The 16,779-nt window shown below is 38.8% G+C and overlaps 1 protein-coding gene across 1 annotated transcript in view; it reads left to right on the top strand.

Annotated features, from left to right (window-relative positions):
• The window catches only part of LOC111056273 (melatonin receptor type 1A), a 62,235-nt gene that overhangs the window by 33,566 nt on the left and 11,890 nt on the right, over nt 1-16,779 (top strand). The window contains exon 3 of the mRNA XM_039430374.1: nt 9,137-9,320. Within this exon, the coding sequence (XP_039286308.1) occupies nt 9,137-9,320 (184 nt within the window). The remainder of the gene's footprint in view (nt 1-9,136; nt 9,321-16,779) is intronic.

The raw sequence follows: 16,779 nt of genomic DNA, 5'->3' as shown, positions 1-16,779 counted from the left end.
AGTCTTTTTCATTCAATATGAATAATTACCACAATATCAACTCCTCAACTACACAAAAAGACAAGCATTATCATTGATAAGAATTATAATAATCATTTTTTTTGTTATTTATTAATATAATAAGTCTCTTGTATGAAACATTAATATTATATGATAATTATCATAGAATCAACCGCATGGACTGATGTAAAAATCTCTGTAACCCGTTCAGGCCAATCATAAGTCAGAAAAATGACACCAAAAAAGGGATGATATTCAAACATGATATTCTATTTTTGTTATCAGCAACTAGAAAAGGCCTTATCATTATGCGGTAACACATTGTATGTTGAATAAGGAGAAATATGAAGAGAAGCTAATTACTAATAAAAGGCAGATAATTTAATTTTATTTATTGTAAAGCAAGAACTATTCTCTTACCAATCTCAGACGTGATGCATACGTCATACTAGTTCCACCAATAGCAAAATTCTATGCAAATTAAGTAAGACGGAACTGCTCAGCAGAAGTTTTTCGAGAAGAGAGACACTACTTCCCTTTCAATGCCTTCACTGTAAAGACCTTGTTCTAAAATATACCATTTTTCCAGTGAGATTCTTATTTGTTAAATTTATGTATTTTAAATGTTAGCCTATATCTGAGGCAATATTATTCGTTATATTTGTAAAATTATTCTATCAATTGATTACTTCCATGAATCTAAATTTTATTATTAGTTTTTTATTAGTGAAGGAAATAATTAATTTAAAAAAATCTCTCATGTGCTGAAGATTGAAGTTTGGACAAACCATCGAATCTAAATTAATTCAAAGAAACCACCATACCAAGAAGGATCACGTGAGTACTCTTTTATTTTTTGGGGCCCCACCCTTCGCTTCGAAAAGTACAGAAATTACTTCAATTTTTTCTTTGCTAATTATTAATGGCCACGTCGAAAGCACAAATAGCTTAAGTGTACTGAATTGTAATTGTGAGTTTTGTGGTCGTTTAACTGTCCTTATCTGCCTGAACCACGACCCTGATTACATTTCACATGTTGTAATATTTTCTAGTTAAATCATTTTATCTTTAAGAATTTTCAAACTTTGTAAAAAGAACGTGCATTATAGCCCAGCATCATAGCACTAATTCAAATAAGCCTGTTAGCAGAAAATTATTCAAAACCTGTCTATCAAATCTTGAAACTGTGCTGTTTATTAATTATTATTACAGCTCATTATATTTCAAATTTAAAACTTTATTTCCTGAGTTAGATTATTTCTTTAGCCCTTCAGATTTTGTGTTTGGCACGTTTGTACTAGTTAAGCACCGGTCGAAAAACGATCATTGAAATAATTGATCCAAATTTGGTTCAAGGAACAGATCTAAGTGGAAATATTAAGTGGTGTCAGATCGAGATCATACATTCTCTGTCCTTACCTGCTAATATCTCAGCTTCTATCTGTGCCCTACATCGACTTAGGAATAAAAATTCCTACCACAGAGCAGAAACAGATACAGCAAAGAGAATCACACAATAGAGCCTGAAACTTGGGAAGATTCTGTCCGCGAAGTATCTTCCGAACGGCATTTGGTCTATCACACCTATCGTAAACCGTCGGAATTTATTAGTGGCGCAATCCTGCAAATTATATGCACCAAGTTCGACCTGTTTGATTTTGTACACTGTCTACAATACAGGTAATAATTTAAGGTCTCTGAATCTGGTGTCTAGCAATTGCTACACTGCATAATTGCAAAGGATATTATTCTCATAGAGATAGTCATTGAACAGATCAAGGGTGTGCAGGAGTTTGTGCCTCCCGCGATTTGGACTATTAAATTAAATCTTATACTGAATCTATCAGCCTGGTGCTCTATAATATTCATCCACACCCTCATAAATTTGAGATTACAACACCGAGGATTCAGTGTAAGATTTTATACCTGTGTGACGTCTCCGTCTGGGGAATTATTCAGGTCAAAAACCAGGAACCCCCCAAGGAGCGTTACATAATTAATTTGCGGATGCAACGTGAGGCATTTAAATAGGACCACCTCAATCTCTTGCACATAAAAAGTTATAATAGAATGGAATTTTAACAAATAAGAAGAAAAGTTTTTTGGGCTTTTGAAGGTTATAAGTAAAAAAATATGCGTTTTAGAGGAAAATTTAAAAAAAACAAAAATTGTAGAAGAAGATTATTTTTTAAAATATTTCCGTCTAAAAAAACGGTTCAATATCTTGAATGGTTATTGAATTACATGCTATATAGCAAAACCCTGAAAATTTTGGCGACCATCTTGTTTCCGAGGTGTTTGCCTGTGATTTCGACTTATCATCATCACGATCCTTATTATGCTAGACCTAACGAATAAATTGAGACATCTTCCATGGCTGTTACTCAAAAATGACCACCGAGTGCCTTATTCATGACATTTGCACCTGGACTAGAATGAGATCCAGTATTTGATGAATAGTTGTAAAGTTCGCATCTATTCCAATTACATATCATTTACTCTATACCTTTATTTGAGCATTTGTTGCCTGGACTGATAACAATATTCAATTGGATTTGAATGAAGGTACAAATTTCAGCTTCGTAATAAAATAATAATTTTCAAGTTAAATTTGAATGAACGATCAATATTGTCTCACAGGTGAATAATTAACGATTCATAAATAACTCAATTTCCATTTCTTAGATATCATAAATGAATAGTTGAAATATCATAAATGAAATATCAAAATGGAGATAACAAGTCGGACAAAGAAGGGGTTGAAAAGTTCTGGGAGACACTGGAAAACGAAATCTCTAAGATACCTAAGGAAGATGTCAAGATCCTCTTAGGGGACTTCAATGCGCAAATAGGTAGAGAAAAAAAGTACAGAAAAACCGTAGGACTGTTTCCTGCCCACAAAATAACCAACAGGAATGGAATGAGATTGATCCAACTCTGTCAATCCTTAAACTTGAAACTCAGTTCCACTTCTTTAAAAAAAAAAAACAAGAAAAAGAAAACATGGAGATCACCAATCTTAACCCAGGGGGAATTCCAAATCGATCATGTAGAAATTTCCCATTTCCACCAAAAAGGAATCCGTGATATTCAAGTGAGAAGAGGGGCAAAAATAGACTTTGATCACTACTTAAGCCGAATAAGAGTCAACTTTACACCCAGAAGAAAACAGACAGTAATCCCTTCTGTAGTCCCAAAGTTTGATATTAGGAAACTGAAAGAGTCGAATACAATCCAAGAGTGGGACAATCTGACAACTAACTGGACTGATTTTCGTGACAAAATAACAAAAATTGCTTAGGAACAAATCTCCTTGAAAAAGAAACCGAAGCATCCTTGGTGGAATTCGGTATGTTAAGAAGCCATTAATCTCCATCATGAAGCATTCCTGAAACTCAACAGTAACAAGTCGGAAGAGAACAATCTTTCTTTTTTACGGGCTCGAAAAACAACAAACAAAATGATAAGGCAAGAGAAACGAAAATACATAAATTCCCAATGAGATTCAATTGAGACGGACTTAAGAAATTATAAGCCACGTGACTTTTACAAAACTTTTTCAAATCAACTCAAGGGATACACTTTTCGAAATATTTGTTTCAGAAAAAAAGATGAAAATTTGGCATTGAATGATCAGGAAAATTGTTATGTACTTGCTGATTATTTTGATGAGCTTCTCAACTGTACAGAACCTCAAGAGACATTTCCGCCCCTGAACGCTCTCCACAGGAACCCGGATTCATTACCTCCAACTGAAGAGGAAATAGGTAGACACATTAACAATCTCAAGAACAACAAAGCAGCAGGTGAGGATGGTATTGTTGCAGAACTCCTAAAGAATCTGGGGCCAAAAGCCAAAAAAGAGCTATGTAATATTGTTACTGAGATAATATGGAGAACCGAAGGAATCCAAACAGACTGGAAATGTGCTCTATTACATCCACTGCACAAAAAGGGAGATCCCTCAGACATAAATAACTGCAGAGGTATTTCCCTTCTTCCTGTTGCATATAAAATTCTATCTTTGTGTCTATTGGAGAGAGTTCAGAAGCAATTGGAAGCCAAAATCTCGGATCTACAGGCAGGCTTTAGACCTAACAGATCTTGTTCAGAACAAATCTTGAACCTGAAATTGATCACAAAAATGAGGAAACTCCACAATAGACCCACCATATACATTTTTGTTGATTTTAAAAAGGCATATGATTCAATCCATAGACCAACTTTATTCAAAACTTTTGAAAAAATGGGTCTGGATGACAAAACAAGGAGAATCAAAGAAAATACTTTAACCGGCACTAAATCCAAGGTCAAGTTCATGGGAAAGATATCGCAAGCTTTTGATATAAGAATTGGTGTAAGGCAAGGGGATGGATTGTTTCCTCTTCTCTTCAACATTGCTCTAGACAAAGTAATGAGAGAATGGGTGAAGGAACTGAAGCAGGCAGGAGGTTGGGACCCTGTGATCCTGGGAAATCAGAAATCTGGAATTGAAATTCCATACTTGGCTTTTGCAGACGATTTAGTCATCTTTGCAGGGTCAGAGGAAAAGGCAAGAAAACAAATTGAAACATTGAAAGAAGTTACAGAAAAGATTGGCTTATTGATTTCCTTTGAAAAGACTGTTTTCACCACAAGTCCCAATCTCGAGCTGAAAAAACTTGAAACAAAGTATGGGAAAGTAAATAGCGTCGCATCCTTCAAATATCTTGGAGAATTTATTTCTGAGAAGGAAGCCCTAAGAGAGAGAGAGTGAAAAAAGCACAAAAGGGATTTGGCTTGGTACAAAACATCTACAACAAGAAGTGTCTCTCAATAAAATCCAGGGTACGACATTACAACACAGTAATTAAACCCATGTTTCTGTATGCAAGTGAAACTTTAGCTTTGAACACCAAACTGGATATTGAGGATTTATGTCGTGTGGAGAGGAAAATAATCAGGAGAATAATTGGCCCAAGGAAAACGGAAGAAGGCTATAGGCTGCAAAAGGACTGCGTTTTGGAAAAATACACGAAAAATACACGAAATTATCTGTCGATATCAAAAGGAGGAGATTAAAATTCTTTGGACATTTGATGAGACTGTCGGGGGATCGAATGACGAAGAGAATCCTACTTTTTTTGAAGAGCAAAAAGACGGGGGGAAATTGGATTATCTTATCTTATCTTATTGACTTATCTGATGCAGGAATTGATGATGACATAATATTTGACAGAAACCAATTCAGAAGGAGTGTTTCAAAGTGGGAAATACGCCCCGTGGAAATTAAGAGGAGAAATGTAGTCTTTTCTCAAGAAAGAAGAGAGGCTATATCGGCTAGAATGAAAAAAAAATTGAGAGAATCGTAGAAATAAGGATCTAGTATGGCATCCAAAGTAAATACTTAGCGATTTCCATACAAGGGAATTTGACGCATAATGATAATAATGAATGAATAGTATTACTTTTTCAATTGTCGAATCCTTGCTGAACAGAGAGTATACATTCTGAAGGACACACTCCTTTCGAAGTATCAGATAAACCACACAAGATCTCCAACTTGACTGAGATAAGAGATTCCAGAATATTTCTTTGAAATCGATACATTTGAAGGACGAAATTCAATCAGTTCAGAGCTCTGCAACAGAATAGAAGTAATCTAATCCGTTTGAATAATTCATGCTCGCAATCCGTTTCTCCGTTTAGAAGGTGGAAATACTTATGCAGTCGAGTTTCTCGGTGCTCGTGACAGTCATATTTCTTCGCAGAGGCATTAAATCTGGAGAGCAACAAAAATTAGACCGTTTACAGTAGTTGCTGGCATTTGATGACCTTTTCCCTCCTTTCTGCTGGAAGTGGGGACGAGGCCTCGTCCCTGGCTTCATTATCCGCCAGCCTCACAGTTCATTTCACCCCGTCTTGTCAACAATGGAAGAGCCACTCGCGAGAAAAGCGTTGTTTCCGCAGCCGTGAGTGGATTAGAGTTTTCCAGGAGGAGAGGAAAAGTTACGCATTTATGAAAAATAACATCGGTTGAAGAAAAACGTTCAAGATTATGAATTGCGGTTCCCTCGCTTTCATTCGGGATCATGAAAACAGAACACTGTTTGCTTAGAGTTTTCAAATTTGCTTGAAACTTGTTTGATTGGGTGTGGAATTGGGTTTAATTTGTGAGTTGATACTTGTGGTGAACTATCTTGTATCGATTGTTAGGAATATCCACGTAAAATCCAACCAACCCTTATATTTTATAAATCGTTCAAATGATTTGTACAAGTGGCTCTTTCGAGTTATCATGATTTTTTGTAGAATATACAGTTATTGAAAAATGAAATTACCTCTACATTGAAAGTGCTCCAAAATTCCAAATTTTGACTTGAAAGAGAAATGCAATGTACTCATTAGATACGACTCCAGATTATTATTTGAAACATTTAATCCTACTTTTTAAGTTATGAGTTTTTAAATTATATTTCAATTTTGAAGCTAGAATACTTTTTCCAAAAAAAAAACAAAGTGATTATCAAATTACGTGATATAATACTCAATGGCATACTCCTATAGGAAACGCACATAGGAACAGACGAATATCTATGCAGACAGAGAAAGGAAAACACCGCCACAGGTGTTCGTTGCACAATGTCCTCCAATATTGCAACGCAAACAGATGACCGCATATTTATATAATATGTTCCCTCAAGTCTGCAAGCTGATGTGAGCAGATGCAGACAGACGTATGTCAGTGTGCGTTGCAACATTGAACCAAGAAATATACACAACAGTGTTTGACCATTTACTATGTAAAGAATGAGATTACTACTTCACTCTTTCAGGGATATGATATTGCTACTGGAATTACTCCAAATACGATTCTGATTCATGAAGCTTTTCTCTAATAAATTTTAATTTTTCCCAGTATTTTGAAAATCCAGTAAGTTACTGAATCAATAAAAAATTGGAAACTCCAGATATGACGATTTAATTGAGATTAAATAAAAGACTAAGAAATTGTCGAAAACCACATATTTATTGATAGTTAGTTACAAACTCTGAGTTTGTTGTTTATTAGAGATTGACAATGGTGTAACAACCGAAACCGGTCTTTCTAACTGTCAATAAATCTGTGGTTTTTGACAATTTTTATATGAATAATATCTCAATATCAACTTCTCAACTTCACAAAAAATTTAATTGAAAGTTGAAATCAGTTGGCCTATCAATTTACATCAAACTCGACATTGGAAAAATTATTGTTGAGCCATGACCACCGGCCGAGAAATGTTTGGAATTCGGTTTTGACTTGTGCATGTGAGCAACAGAGATGACGCGGCAATAGAGCAGAGCAGCCTCCGATCTATGATCGGTGACCCAATTTTGTGAAAACAATCATCGGAGAACAGAAACCCATTAGGTTTTCACAGCGATTTTGTTCCTCAACAGAGTTCATTTTATTAATGGACTTGTCAACTTGCCAGCGAATTAATCAGATGTTTATAAATTCTTGTTGTGGGTCTGCACTTGGCTTGTTGCTTGGATAGAAGAGATCAAAAACCTTACTAAGGAATGAAACAAACTATTCAGTTAGGAAGTGTGTTGATACAGATGTGGCAGTTTTGCGTACCGCTCAATTCTTGGCGATTTAAAATCGGAGAATGATACTTATTTCCTAAACCATGATTTATAGCCATGTTTTGTTTAGTCCAAGTGGGCTATAGTTTTATCTATGACATTTTTTGTTGCGATTCGAGTTTCGCTGATAAGTTATCGACAATATAAGTTAGCTCAATGCACCTGCTACTTTCGTTGCAAAAGGATGATCACTTTAAGAGCCGAACCATTCATGAGTTTTGAAATCGCTTCCCGGTTCGGAACCCAACCAAAGCTGTAGGCCCACTCATCTCTCATCATCATCCTTCACATTTTGCACGCACAAGCCCAGATATCATATTGGCATCATCATCTGCAAAAAATATTCCATCTATATTGCATCATAGTATGATCAAATATATGCTAAGTAGGAAACGTGTTTGATTTGAGCTTGAAAACTTGATTAAGTTAACTTAATGGAGCGGTATTGAAGAATGAAGGATGGAATGAAATAGATTCATCGAACTGATTGCTGTTGTAAATAACTTATCGATGGATAAGAGTCGATATATCTGATATAATATTTCAATAATCCTAATTATATCAATATAATATCTAATAGAGATAGTAGCTTGATGCGTTACGGTACTTAGGGGTTGTAATGAGATAATTTTACCTGTAGCGTAAAACCATAGATTAGTGCTAATGTGTGTCAATGGTGCTTCACTCAACGTCAAGTTTATCTCAGTTTTCTATCTGACAGCGAAATCAAAATTCCGCTCTTGTCGTTTTATGACTGGAGTCAGTAATAAACAGTCTTTATTGCGGAATCCATCCTCCAGGATAGGAGAGATGGGCTGCCGTCAACAGAGCCTCATAAAAACTGAACAAGAAGGAAAAAGAGGGAGATGGTTGAAATATGAGAGAGATTGAAAATATTATCTTTTCATTTCATTTTTGAAGAAAAGTTTCTATTATGTTAATGCAATACCCTTCATTACAGCGAAATCAAACTATTAAGTCGCATTGACTCGTATTACTCGTATCACATTCTGATAATAATTATTTCCAAGAAAAATTAGATTTCACCTTCCATTCCCATTCACCAATCACATTATTTATTGATTTCATCACATTTCCAGTTTAACATTGACTTTTCAAATCACAAGTTAACTTACACTAATTTTATCTAGAGCTGAATTTTGATTTTATTTTTTGTTTTGGAACCGATTGATGATTGTGACTTTCACCTCGAAATAGATTCAATAGTTAAATAATTCAAGTAGATTACCTACTATTCAATCCTTGGTATAAGAATTTTTTTAATAGAAGAAACGTAAAAGTATTAGACACACGGTGTGAAGAATGAAGTATGGGGTGAAATTGATAATAAATTTATTGTTTATCGTGTCAAAGAATCCTTATTTGTAACAGAATATCGTAAATTTCTCATGTAATTTTTCCATGATTAGTTGAAATTTTGATCCACAATAAATCTTGATTCATTCTATTGGACGATTAAAGCGATTGTGATATTGATAGTTTGTTTGTGGTTTTCCGGTGACAGATGGTGTTGGGCAACAGTAGTGAGGTGCCGTCTGCGGCCAGTGACATCTCGCCCGTCACCCTCAGCTCAGACTGGAGTCGCGTGGCCAGACTGCTTCTAGTCGTTGGATTGGCTGTGGTTGGCAGCATTGGAAATGTCTACATGATCAGTGCTGTCATGATAGAGGACTACCTTAAGCGGAGAGGTTAGTATCAATATTTAGTATTCAACAACAATTTATTACAGTAATAATCAGTAATCACATTGCAAGTAGGGTGAGGCTCAAGTTAGTTTAAGTGGATTGTAGGTTGTTAGTGGCACTATTATTATTTCTTTTTTTGAAGGGACGGATTCAAGGATTCAAAGGTTCATAGAACCCCACACGTCAACGGAAGCTTATTGTGTTCCCAAGTAGTATGTTAGTTGGGCAAACCAATACCTGTGTCCTTTACAAGAACCAGGAGTTTTTCCCTATGCTAACATCCCATTCATCACCTGGTTGCTTGTTGCAATCCAGTGTGATATGCTTGGCAGTCTCTTCAGACTGATTAACCTTCGTGAGCTACGTGGGTTCCACTCCTGGCCTTCTTTGAAGGTCCTTCCGCTGAGGAAGGGGTGGCCAGGTTGTCTCTAGGGCGCCTGGCCACCTTTGAATCATTCTTTTGACCCACATTTGTGCCTAGAGTTTCACCCATCTCTGGTCTCTTGGGTTTTATCTTTTTGCCCCTCCGAAACTTCGCAGGGGCAAAAGCCTTACCTCTCCCAAGAAGTCTTGCCTGAATGGCCGCCTTTCTTTAGCAGTGGTGAGGTTTGGACTCTCCACCCACAAACTCGTGACCTACGTGAGTTCCACTCCTGGCCTTTTTGTAGGTCCTTCCACTGAGAGAGGGGACGCCAAACTGCCTCTAGGGCGCCTGGCGCCCGGCCACCCTCGACTCAACCTCTTGACCCACATTTGTGCCTGGAGTTTCACCCATCTCTGGCCTCTTGGGTTTTTCTTTTTGTCCCTCCGAAACTGCCCTGATGGGGCAGATCCCGTGGGTTTGAAGGCAAGGCAACTTCTGGAGTTGCCTTGGGGTCCCTTTTAGTCGCATCCTACGACAAGTAGGGATACTGTGGGTGAATTCTGGTTCAAAACACATTCTTGAGTACGATGTTCGACTCAAAGCTCCCCCAACCCACAAGGGGCTGTCTAGTGGGATGAGGGTACATCCAGATCACAAAAGATTTTTTTAAATTAGTCTCTAGATCAGAGAAGATTCTTGCTATTAAGGTCTAACATTATCTATCATGATCTTCAGTCTAAGTTATTGCTTATTAGTTATCATCATGTAATGGTGATATATGGATATTATGGGTTTGTGTTTTCTCCCAGATTTATTCATTGATTGATTATATTAAAAAAGTGTAGAGTCAAGATTTCATAATTGAGACTCAAGTGATCATTTACGGTTTAGTTGTATTTTCTTTGTCAATTTTTAACTGTGAGAGATTTATTGTTCAGTTGAAACATAATTCTCTCGCATGAGAATATTGCTAACTTGCGTCCGGGAAGACAGTCAGATTCCAATTACCTATTTCATGCAGGGTTTGAGGTATTCTCACTTCTTTCCGTTAGCGATGGAAGGAAAATACACTAGTATTTGGGAATAGTACAAACTTGCATTTCCTTTTCTCACATAATTACGCTCTGAATCCATGCTGACCGAGTCCCTAATTATTCATTTGTAGCCTATAGTAGTAAGATGAATAAAGTCCACACTACCTCCGGGAACAGAATTCCAGATTAGTTGGCAAAATCTTACTGAAAGGCTAAATTATAACAATATACGAGTATATGAATTTGTAACATGATTTACAGTTGATACGTTTTTGTTCAAGATTCCACTTTTTCGCACAATAAAATCTAAAAGTAGAATAGAAGCATACTTTTTGTCTATCAAATTCCATGACTCCCTTCAGTAATTAAAGATCTACCCCCTTTTGGCGGTTACGCAATTACATTATGAAATTCATAGTTTTTATTACTTATTATTGAGCGTATATCAGATTTTATGTTTTATAAGTCTCTGTGTTTGCGAAAATGAAATGTAAGCTACAAATCAAATAAAATGTAAGTGAATAAACCAATAAATCCTGGGTAGATAAGTATGTACTTTTTCAAACATGTAATCGATAAAAATATCATTAAAGTTTTATAATATAAATGTAGACAGGATACACACGACACGGATAGATTAAAAACACTTGAAAACTTACATTTAAACGAGAATTTTCGGGAGCTGGGCCCCCTTTGTCAATCAAACAGGAAGTGAAGTGGTGCAGATTTGAACATTCTAACGGTACTGACCACAGAGACGCGGTAGAGATGTTGTGTAGACCATAGAGCACAGACGAACGGAGGCGCACTTATTGAAGGAGCATTTCGGGATAAGTTGGTGGGCTATGATGAGTTACAAGCAGGAGATTTCAAATTTGAGTGGGTTATGGATAAGGAAAGGTGTAGATTATGAATTGATAGAAAAGAGGAGATTTAAAATTAGAAATCCGAAATGAAGTAGACTAAAATTAGGAAATGGAATTATAGAATTGAATTGGATTGAAATTTATTTTCATTTTAATTTTTATTTTCATTGAAAATTTATTATATATTTGATAGCTGTGAAATTTCTAATATATGATGAAATTCATTTCAATTTAATTGGACAGTTGGTGTAGAGTTGATAGTTGTGGTACTATTGCTGTCTGTTAATACGTGATTTTATTCTACTCCATTTCGGATTTCTAATTTTAAATCTCCTCTTTTCTATCAATTTATAATCTACACCTTTCCTTATCCATAACCTACTCAAATTTGAAATCTCCCGCTTGTAAACCCATCATGGCCCACCAACTAATCCCATAATGCTCCTTCAATAAGTGCGCCTCCGTTCGTCTGTGCTCTATGGTCTACACAACATCTCTACCGCGTCTCTGTGGTCAGGACCGTTAGAATGTTCAAATCTGCACCACTTCACTTCCTGTTTGATTGACAAAGGGGGCCCAGCTCCCGAAAATTCTCGTTTAAATGTAAGTTTTTAGGTGTTTTTAATATATCCTGTTTATATATATATATATATATATATATATATATATATATATATATATAAACATATATATAATAAATTATGTTAGAACTCAGAGTTCGTTATGACGAGGACTTTGAGTAACTGGTTTTATAAGAGTTATTTCTTAGGTATAATCTCATATGAGTGATGCGGAGAATGATGTCCCATATATTTGGTAAAGAAAAATAATACTAGAGTGCCTATATTTTTTTCTCACATGATAATAGTGTAAATTTAAATCAATGCATTACATCAACGATTAGTGTTGTCACGATGTATATCGTAACTAGAGAAAGGCATTGAATTTAGGGCTCATTTATTCGACGCTCGGCTATCTTTCATAGAATCTGAGGGGTCAACGTTCAAGCCAGCCACTGGCCTACCGCTCAGCGTTGCTGCGCATCCTCTCTCCCCTCCCTCTCGGTCACGGAGGGAGGCTCGAGAAAGGCCAGCAAGAGAGAGTCGAGTTCAGAGAGCCAAGTCGAGCGGTCGAGAGAGGTGAGAAGGAAGCAGCGAGCAGCTAGCAACGTCACAGTACACCAGTACTAAGTGAACTCCGATTTCTTCAGCGACCGGGAGTTGTGTCGAGGCTAAAGTCGATTAGCCTCTCACACAGTGAACTCCACTGCTCTACACTCGTTTGGGCGAGTGTTAAGCGACATTTAACCTGTTTGGACGACGGGTTGCTAGTTTCGACCAACGACAACACGTCAGGTTTGGTCGAAACCTGACTCCCCATTGGTAGGACACCAGTGGGGCATCGAGGCGAGAGAGGACGTCTAGGAAGGCCAGGAAAAGCCTTTCCCGCAACTCCGCGGACGATCCGGACCCCAGGAGGACAGCTGGTGCCCGGCCAGTAGGACTTAGGAAAGTCCAGAGTGCTGGCCGCCGCAGCGCACTAGTCCAGTGCGGGATCGCAAGAGGACGTCTAGGAAGGCCAGGAAAAGCCTTTCCCGCAACTCCGCGGACGATCCGGACCCCAGGAGGACAGCTAGTGCCCGGCCAGTGGGACTTAGGAAAGTCCAGAGTGCTGGCCGCCGCAGCGCAGTAGTCCAGTGCGGGATCGCAAGAGGACGTCTAGGAAGGCCAGGAAAAGCCTTTCCCGCAACTCCGCGGACGATCCGGACCCCAGGAGGACAGCTAGTGCCCGGCCAGTAGGACTTAGGAAAGTCCAGAGTGCTGGCCGCCGCAGCGCAGTAGTCCAGTGCGGGATCGCAAGAGGACGTCTAGGAAGGCCAGGAAAAGCCTTTCCCGCAACTCCGCGGACGATCCGGACCCCAGGAGGACAGCTAGTGCCCGGCCAGTAGGACTTAGGAAAGTCCAGAGTGCTGGCCGCCGCAGCGCAGTAGTCCAGTGCGGGATCGCAAGAGGACGTCTAGGAAGGCCAGGAAAAGCCTTTCCCGCAACTCCGCGGACGATCCGGACCCCAGGAGGACAGCTAGTGCCCGGCCAGTAGGACTTAGGAAAGTCCAGAGTGCTGGCCGCCGCAGCGCAGTAGTCCAGTGCGGGATCGCAAGAGGACGTCTAGGAAGGCCAGGAAAAGCCTTTCCCGCAACTCCGCGGACGATCCGGATCCCAGGAGGACAGCTAGTGCCCGGCCAGTAGGACTTAGGAAAGTCCAGAGTGCTGGCCGCCGCAGCGCAGTAGTCCAGTGCGGGATCGCAAGAGGACGTCTAGGAAGGCCAGGAAAAGCCTTTCCCGCAACTCCGCGGACGATCCGGACCCCAGGAGGACAGCTAGTGCCCGGCCAGTAGGACTTAGGAAAGTCCAGAGTGCTGGCCGCCGCAGCGCACTAGTCTAGTGCGGGATCGCAAGAGGACGTCTGGGAAGGCCAGGAAAAGCCTTTCCCGCAACTCCGCGGCCGATCCGGACCCCAGGAGGACCGCTGGTGCCCGGACAGTAGGACTTAGGGAAGTCCAGAGTGCCGGCCGCCGCAGCGCACCAAACCAGTGCGGAACCGGAAGAGGACCTCTGGGAAGGCCAGGGAAAGCCTTCACCAGAGCTCCGCAACCAACCCGAACCCCGGGAAGACACCCGGTGTCCGGGGACTAAGACTTAGTCCCGACACGAGGCCCTTTCTCACGACTAACACTGCAAGGTTCCTGTTCCCTTCTTTCCGCGACCAACCCTGTTTGGCAGTGCGAAAGCACGGCCCCTCTTTCCTAAAAGAGGGAAACATTCCTCCAAAGCGCTCAAAACCCTGTTTCAACCCCCAACCCGAGCGAGGGTGGTTGACGGACGCCCCACCAAGACTCCCGTCCCCTGCCGCGGCCCTCCCCAGTCGCCGACTGAGTTTAGCCGGCCCAGAGCGACACTGGGAACTCTGATAGAGAAAGGTGTGGGCAAAAATCTACTCAGAGTGTAATATTGAAAGATTAGCAACGCAATTACCAAACAAAAGCGTCATATTCTATGTAAATGTTGTATTTGGAATTAATTTCTCTGTCGGCAACTTCAGTATAGTGTCTTTTGAGAACCTAAATTCTCAGACAACTATAATTAGGTTTGGAAATCATGCTAGACCCCGATGGTGGAGGGGTTAGTGAAATTTCTAGTACTATTCCAGTGGTGAGGAATTCGAAATAAAAATCATTTGACGATTGATTGCCTCTATATTAAATATTTAAATTCAAACAACACTTTACAATAAATACTTTCTTCAATTAAAGATTATCTTTGTCTTTAAGAGACCAAATTTAATTATTTTTACGTCTTTAAGAGACCAAAATTAAGGGACACATTGAATTCTGGTGGGGAAAGATCAAGTACTCATCTTGTAGTTGTCGTCGCGATGTCCGGAGTCCCTGGCGGAGATGGATGAAGGGGGAAGATGATTGGGCGTCCTCCAGGAAAGTTCAGGCGTCGCGGCGACAGATCCAAAAGGGAGTTAGTCTTGTTCTCTCCTCATCAGCGTTCAATGACGTACGATTCCATCCATGATTGGAAGAAGTCGCCGGCCCTTTTACAATGGAAATTCTCAGCCCGATACAGAAACCTGATGACAAATTTACAACAGAATTAGAAACATAATAATTACCAATATCTAATAGGATTGTATTCAATTGATGATCTAGGTAGATCATCAAATAAATACAATTCACCGCTTCCTATGAGGAAATAAATAATATTATTAACATACATAAATCAAACACTTATAAATCATATTCAATGACAATAATAAAAATACTCACCCAAAAGGGGTATTGAAGATCCAAAATATAGAGGGAATCAATCGTCATCCTAATTCATCCCATTAGTATATTCTATAAGGGGGACTTTACCTCTAAATATTATTCTTACATTAAATGTCCGATTTACTTGGACAATCAATTATTAAATTCTCCTGGAGAGAATGAGAATGTACCCCCAAACGAAAACATATTAGGCTACTGGAAATTGTAAGAAAATCTCAAGAAACAGTCAACACTCTGACAGCTGGGATTAGAATGATTGCTCTCCTAGTTTTCAGAGGCTTCCAGACTGGTCAGTTCTACCATAAAACTTTAAAATATTTACCCGATCGCCTGTGAATTTCTCTTCGCCCACTCTCTTTCTCCTCAGTAAATAAGGAAGGTGATACGTTCAAGCAAGAAGGAAACTGGGAGAGAAAAGTTATTTCCCTTTTGCAAGTTTAGAACTATGGGATTGATTCAGCATACTTCTGGCGTCTAGATCGTCGTGAGAACAGATAATTCCAAGTGGAATCGTGGGAACCAAGGACTTTAATAAGATTCTGGTCATAATTATAACGATTTTAGAAATGCTGGCTAAGTTGCCAATGAACAAGAATAAATTTACTATCTTCATGGGAACTGAAAACTACTAACTTAAGATAGAATAAATTCCATTTAAAAACTCAAAATTTTGGTACAGATTCTCCCCCCGTTAAAGGAAAGTTGGACGGCAATGAAAAAAAACTACCAAAATTTTGAATAGGTGAGCGCACCAATTGAAAGGGTGTGGGGAGAATCCACAGTGTTCGGCATCAGTCGAAACGAAGAAAAGCGCGGGCCCAGCGCAATCTAGCGTCGTTGACTGGTTTTTCCGAGCAAACACTACTACCGTACTACAAGTCATGAAGGTTGTGAGAGAGAGAGTGTGCGAGAGTAACTTACGTCGAATGCAGTCAGAGAAAATAGGATTGACTCTGTCTGGATCCTATTCTCTCTGAACGGAGCTAGCCGTTCGAAGTCAACATTACACAAATTACTCATTTAACGATATCATAATATCAACAAAATTATCATGAAACCTTACTAGAACAATGAACTAGCCTACTCTGAGAATTATCGACATATCAAGCTTTTCATTCAATACTTAATTTAGTTACACATTAACACTACTAACCTATTTCTATATTGCCAATGAATACTATAGTACGTGAATAAAATACTACAACGTAACTGAATAATCATACTTGAGTACACAATAATAAACTGATTATGCCTTATTCACAACGATATAGTTTAATTGATTATATATAAAAACTTGATATTATATAAGATTATACTCCAATCACGCTTATTATAATAATTCTACTTACTTATCCTATTTTAC

Source organism: Nilaparvata lugens, chromosome 6 (assembly GCF_014356525.2).
Source record: "Nilaparvata lugens isolate BPH chromosome 6, ASM1435652v1, whole genome shotgun sequence".
Taxonomy (NCBI): Eukaryota; Metazoa; Arthropoda; class Insecta; order Hemiptera; family Delphacidae; genus Nilaparvata; species Nilaparvata lugens.
Note: the sequence above shows the minus strand (reverse complement) of the source record. Positions and strands in the feature narration are given on the sequence as shown.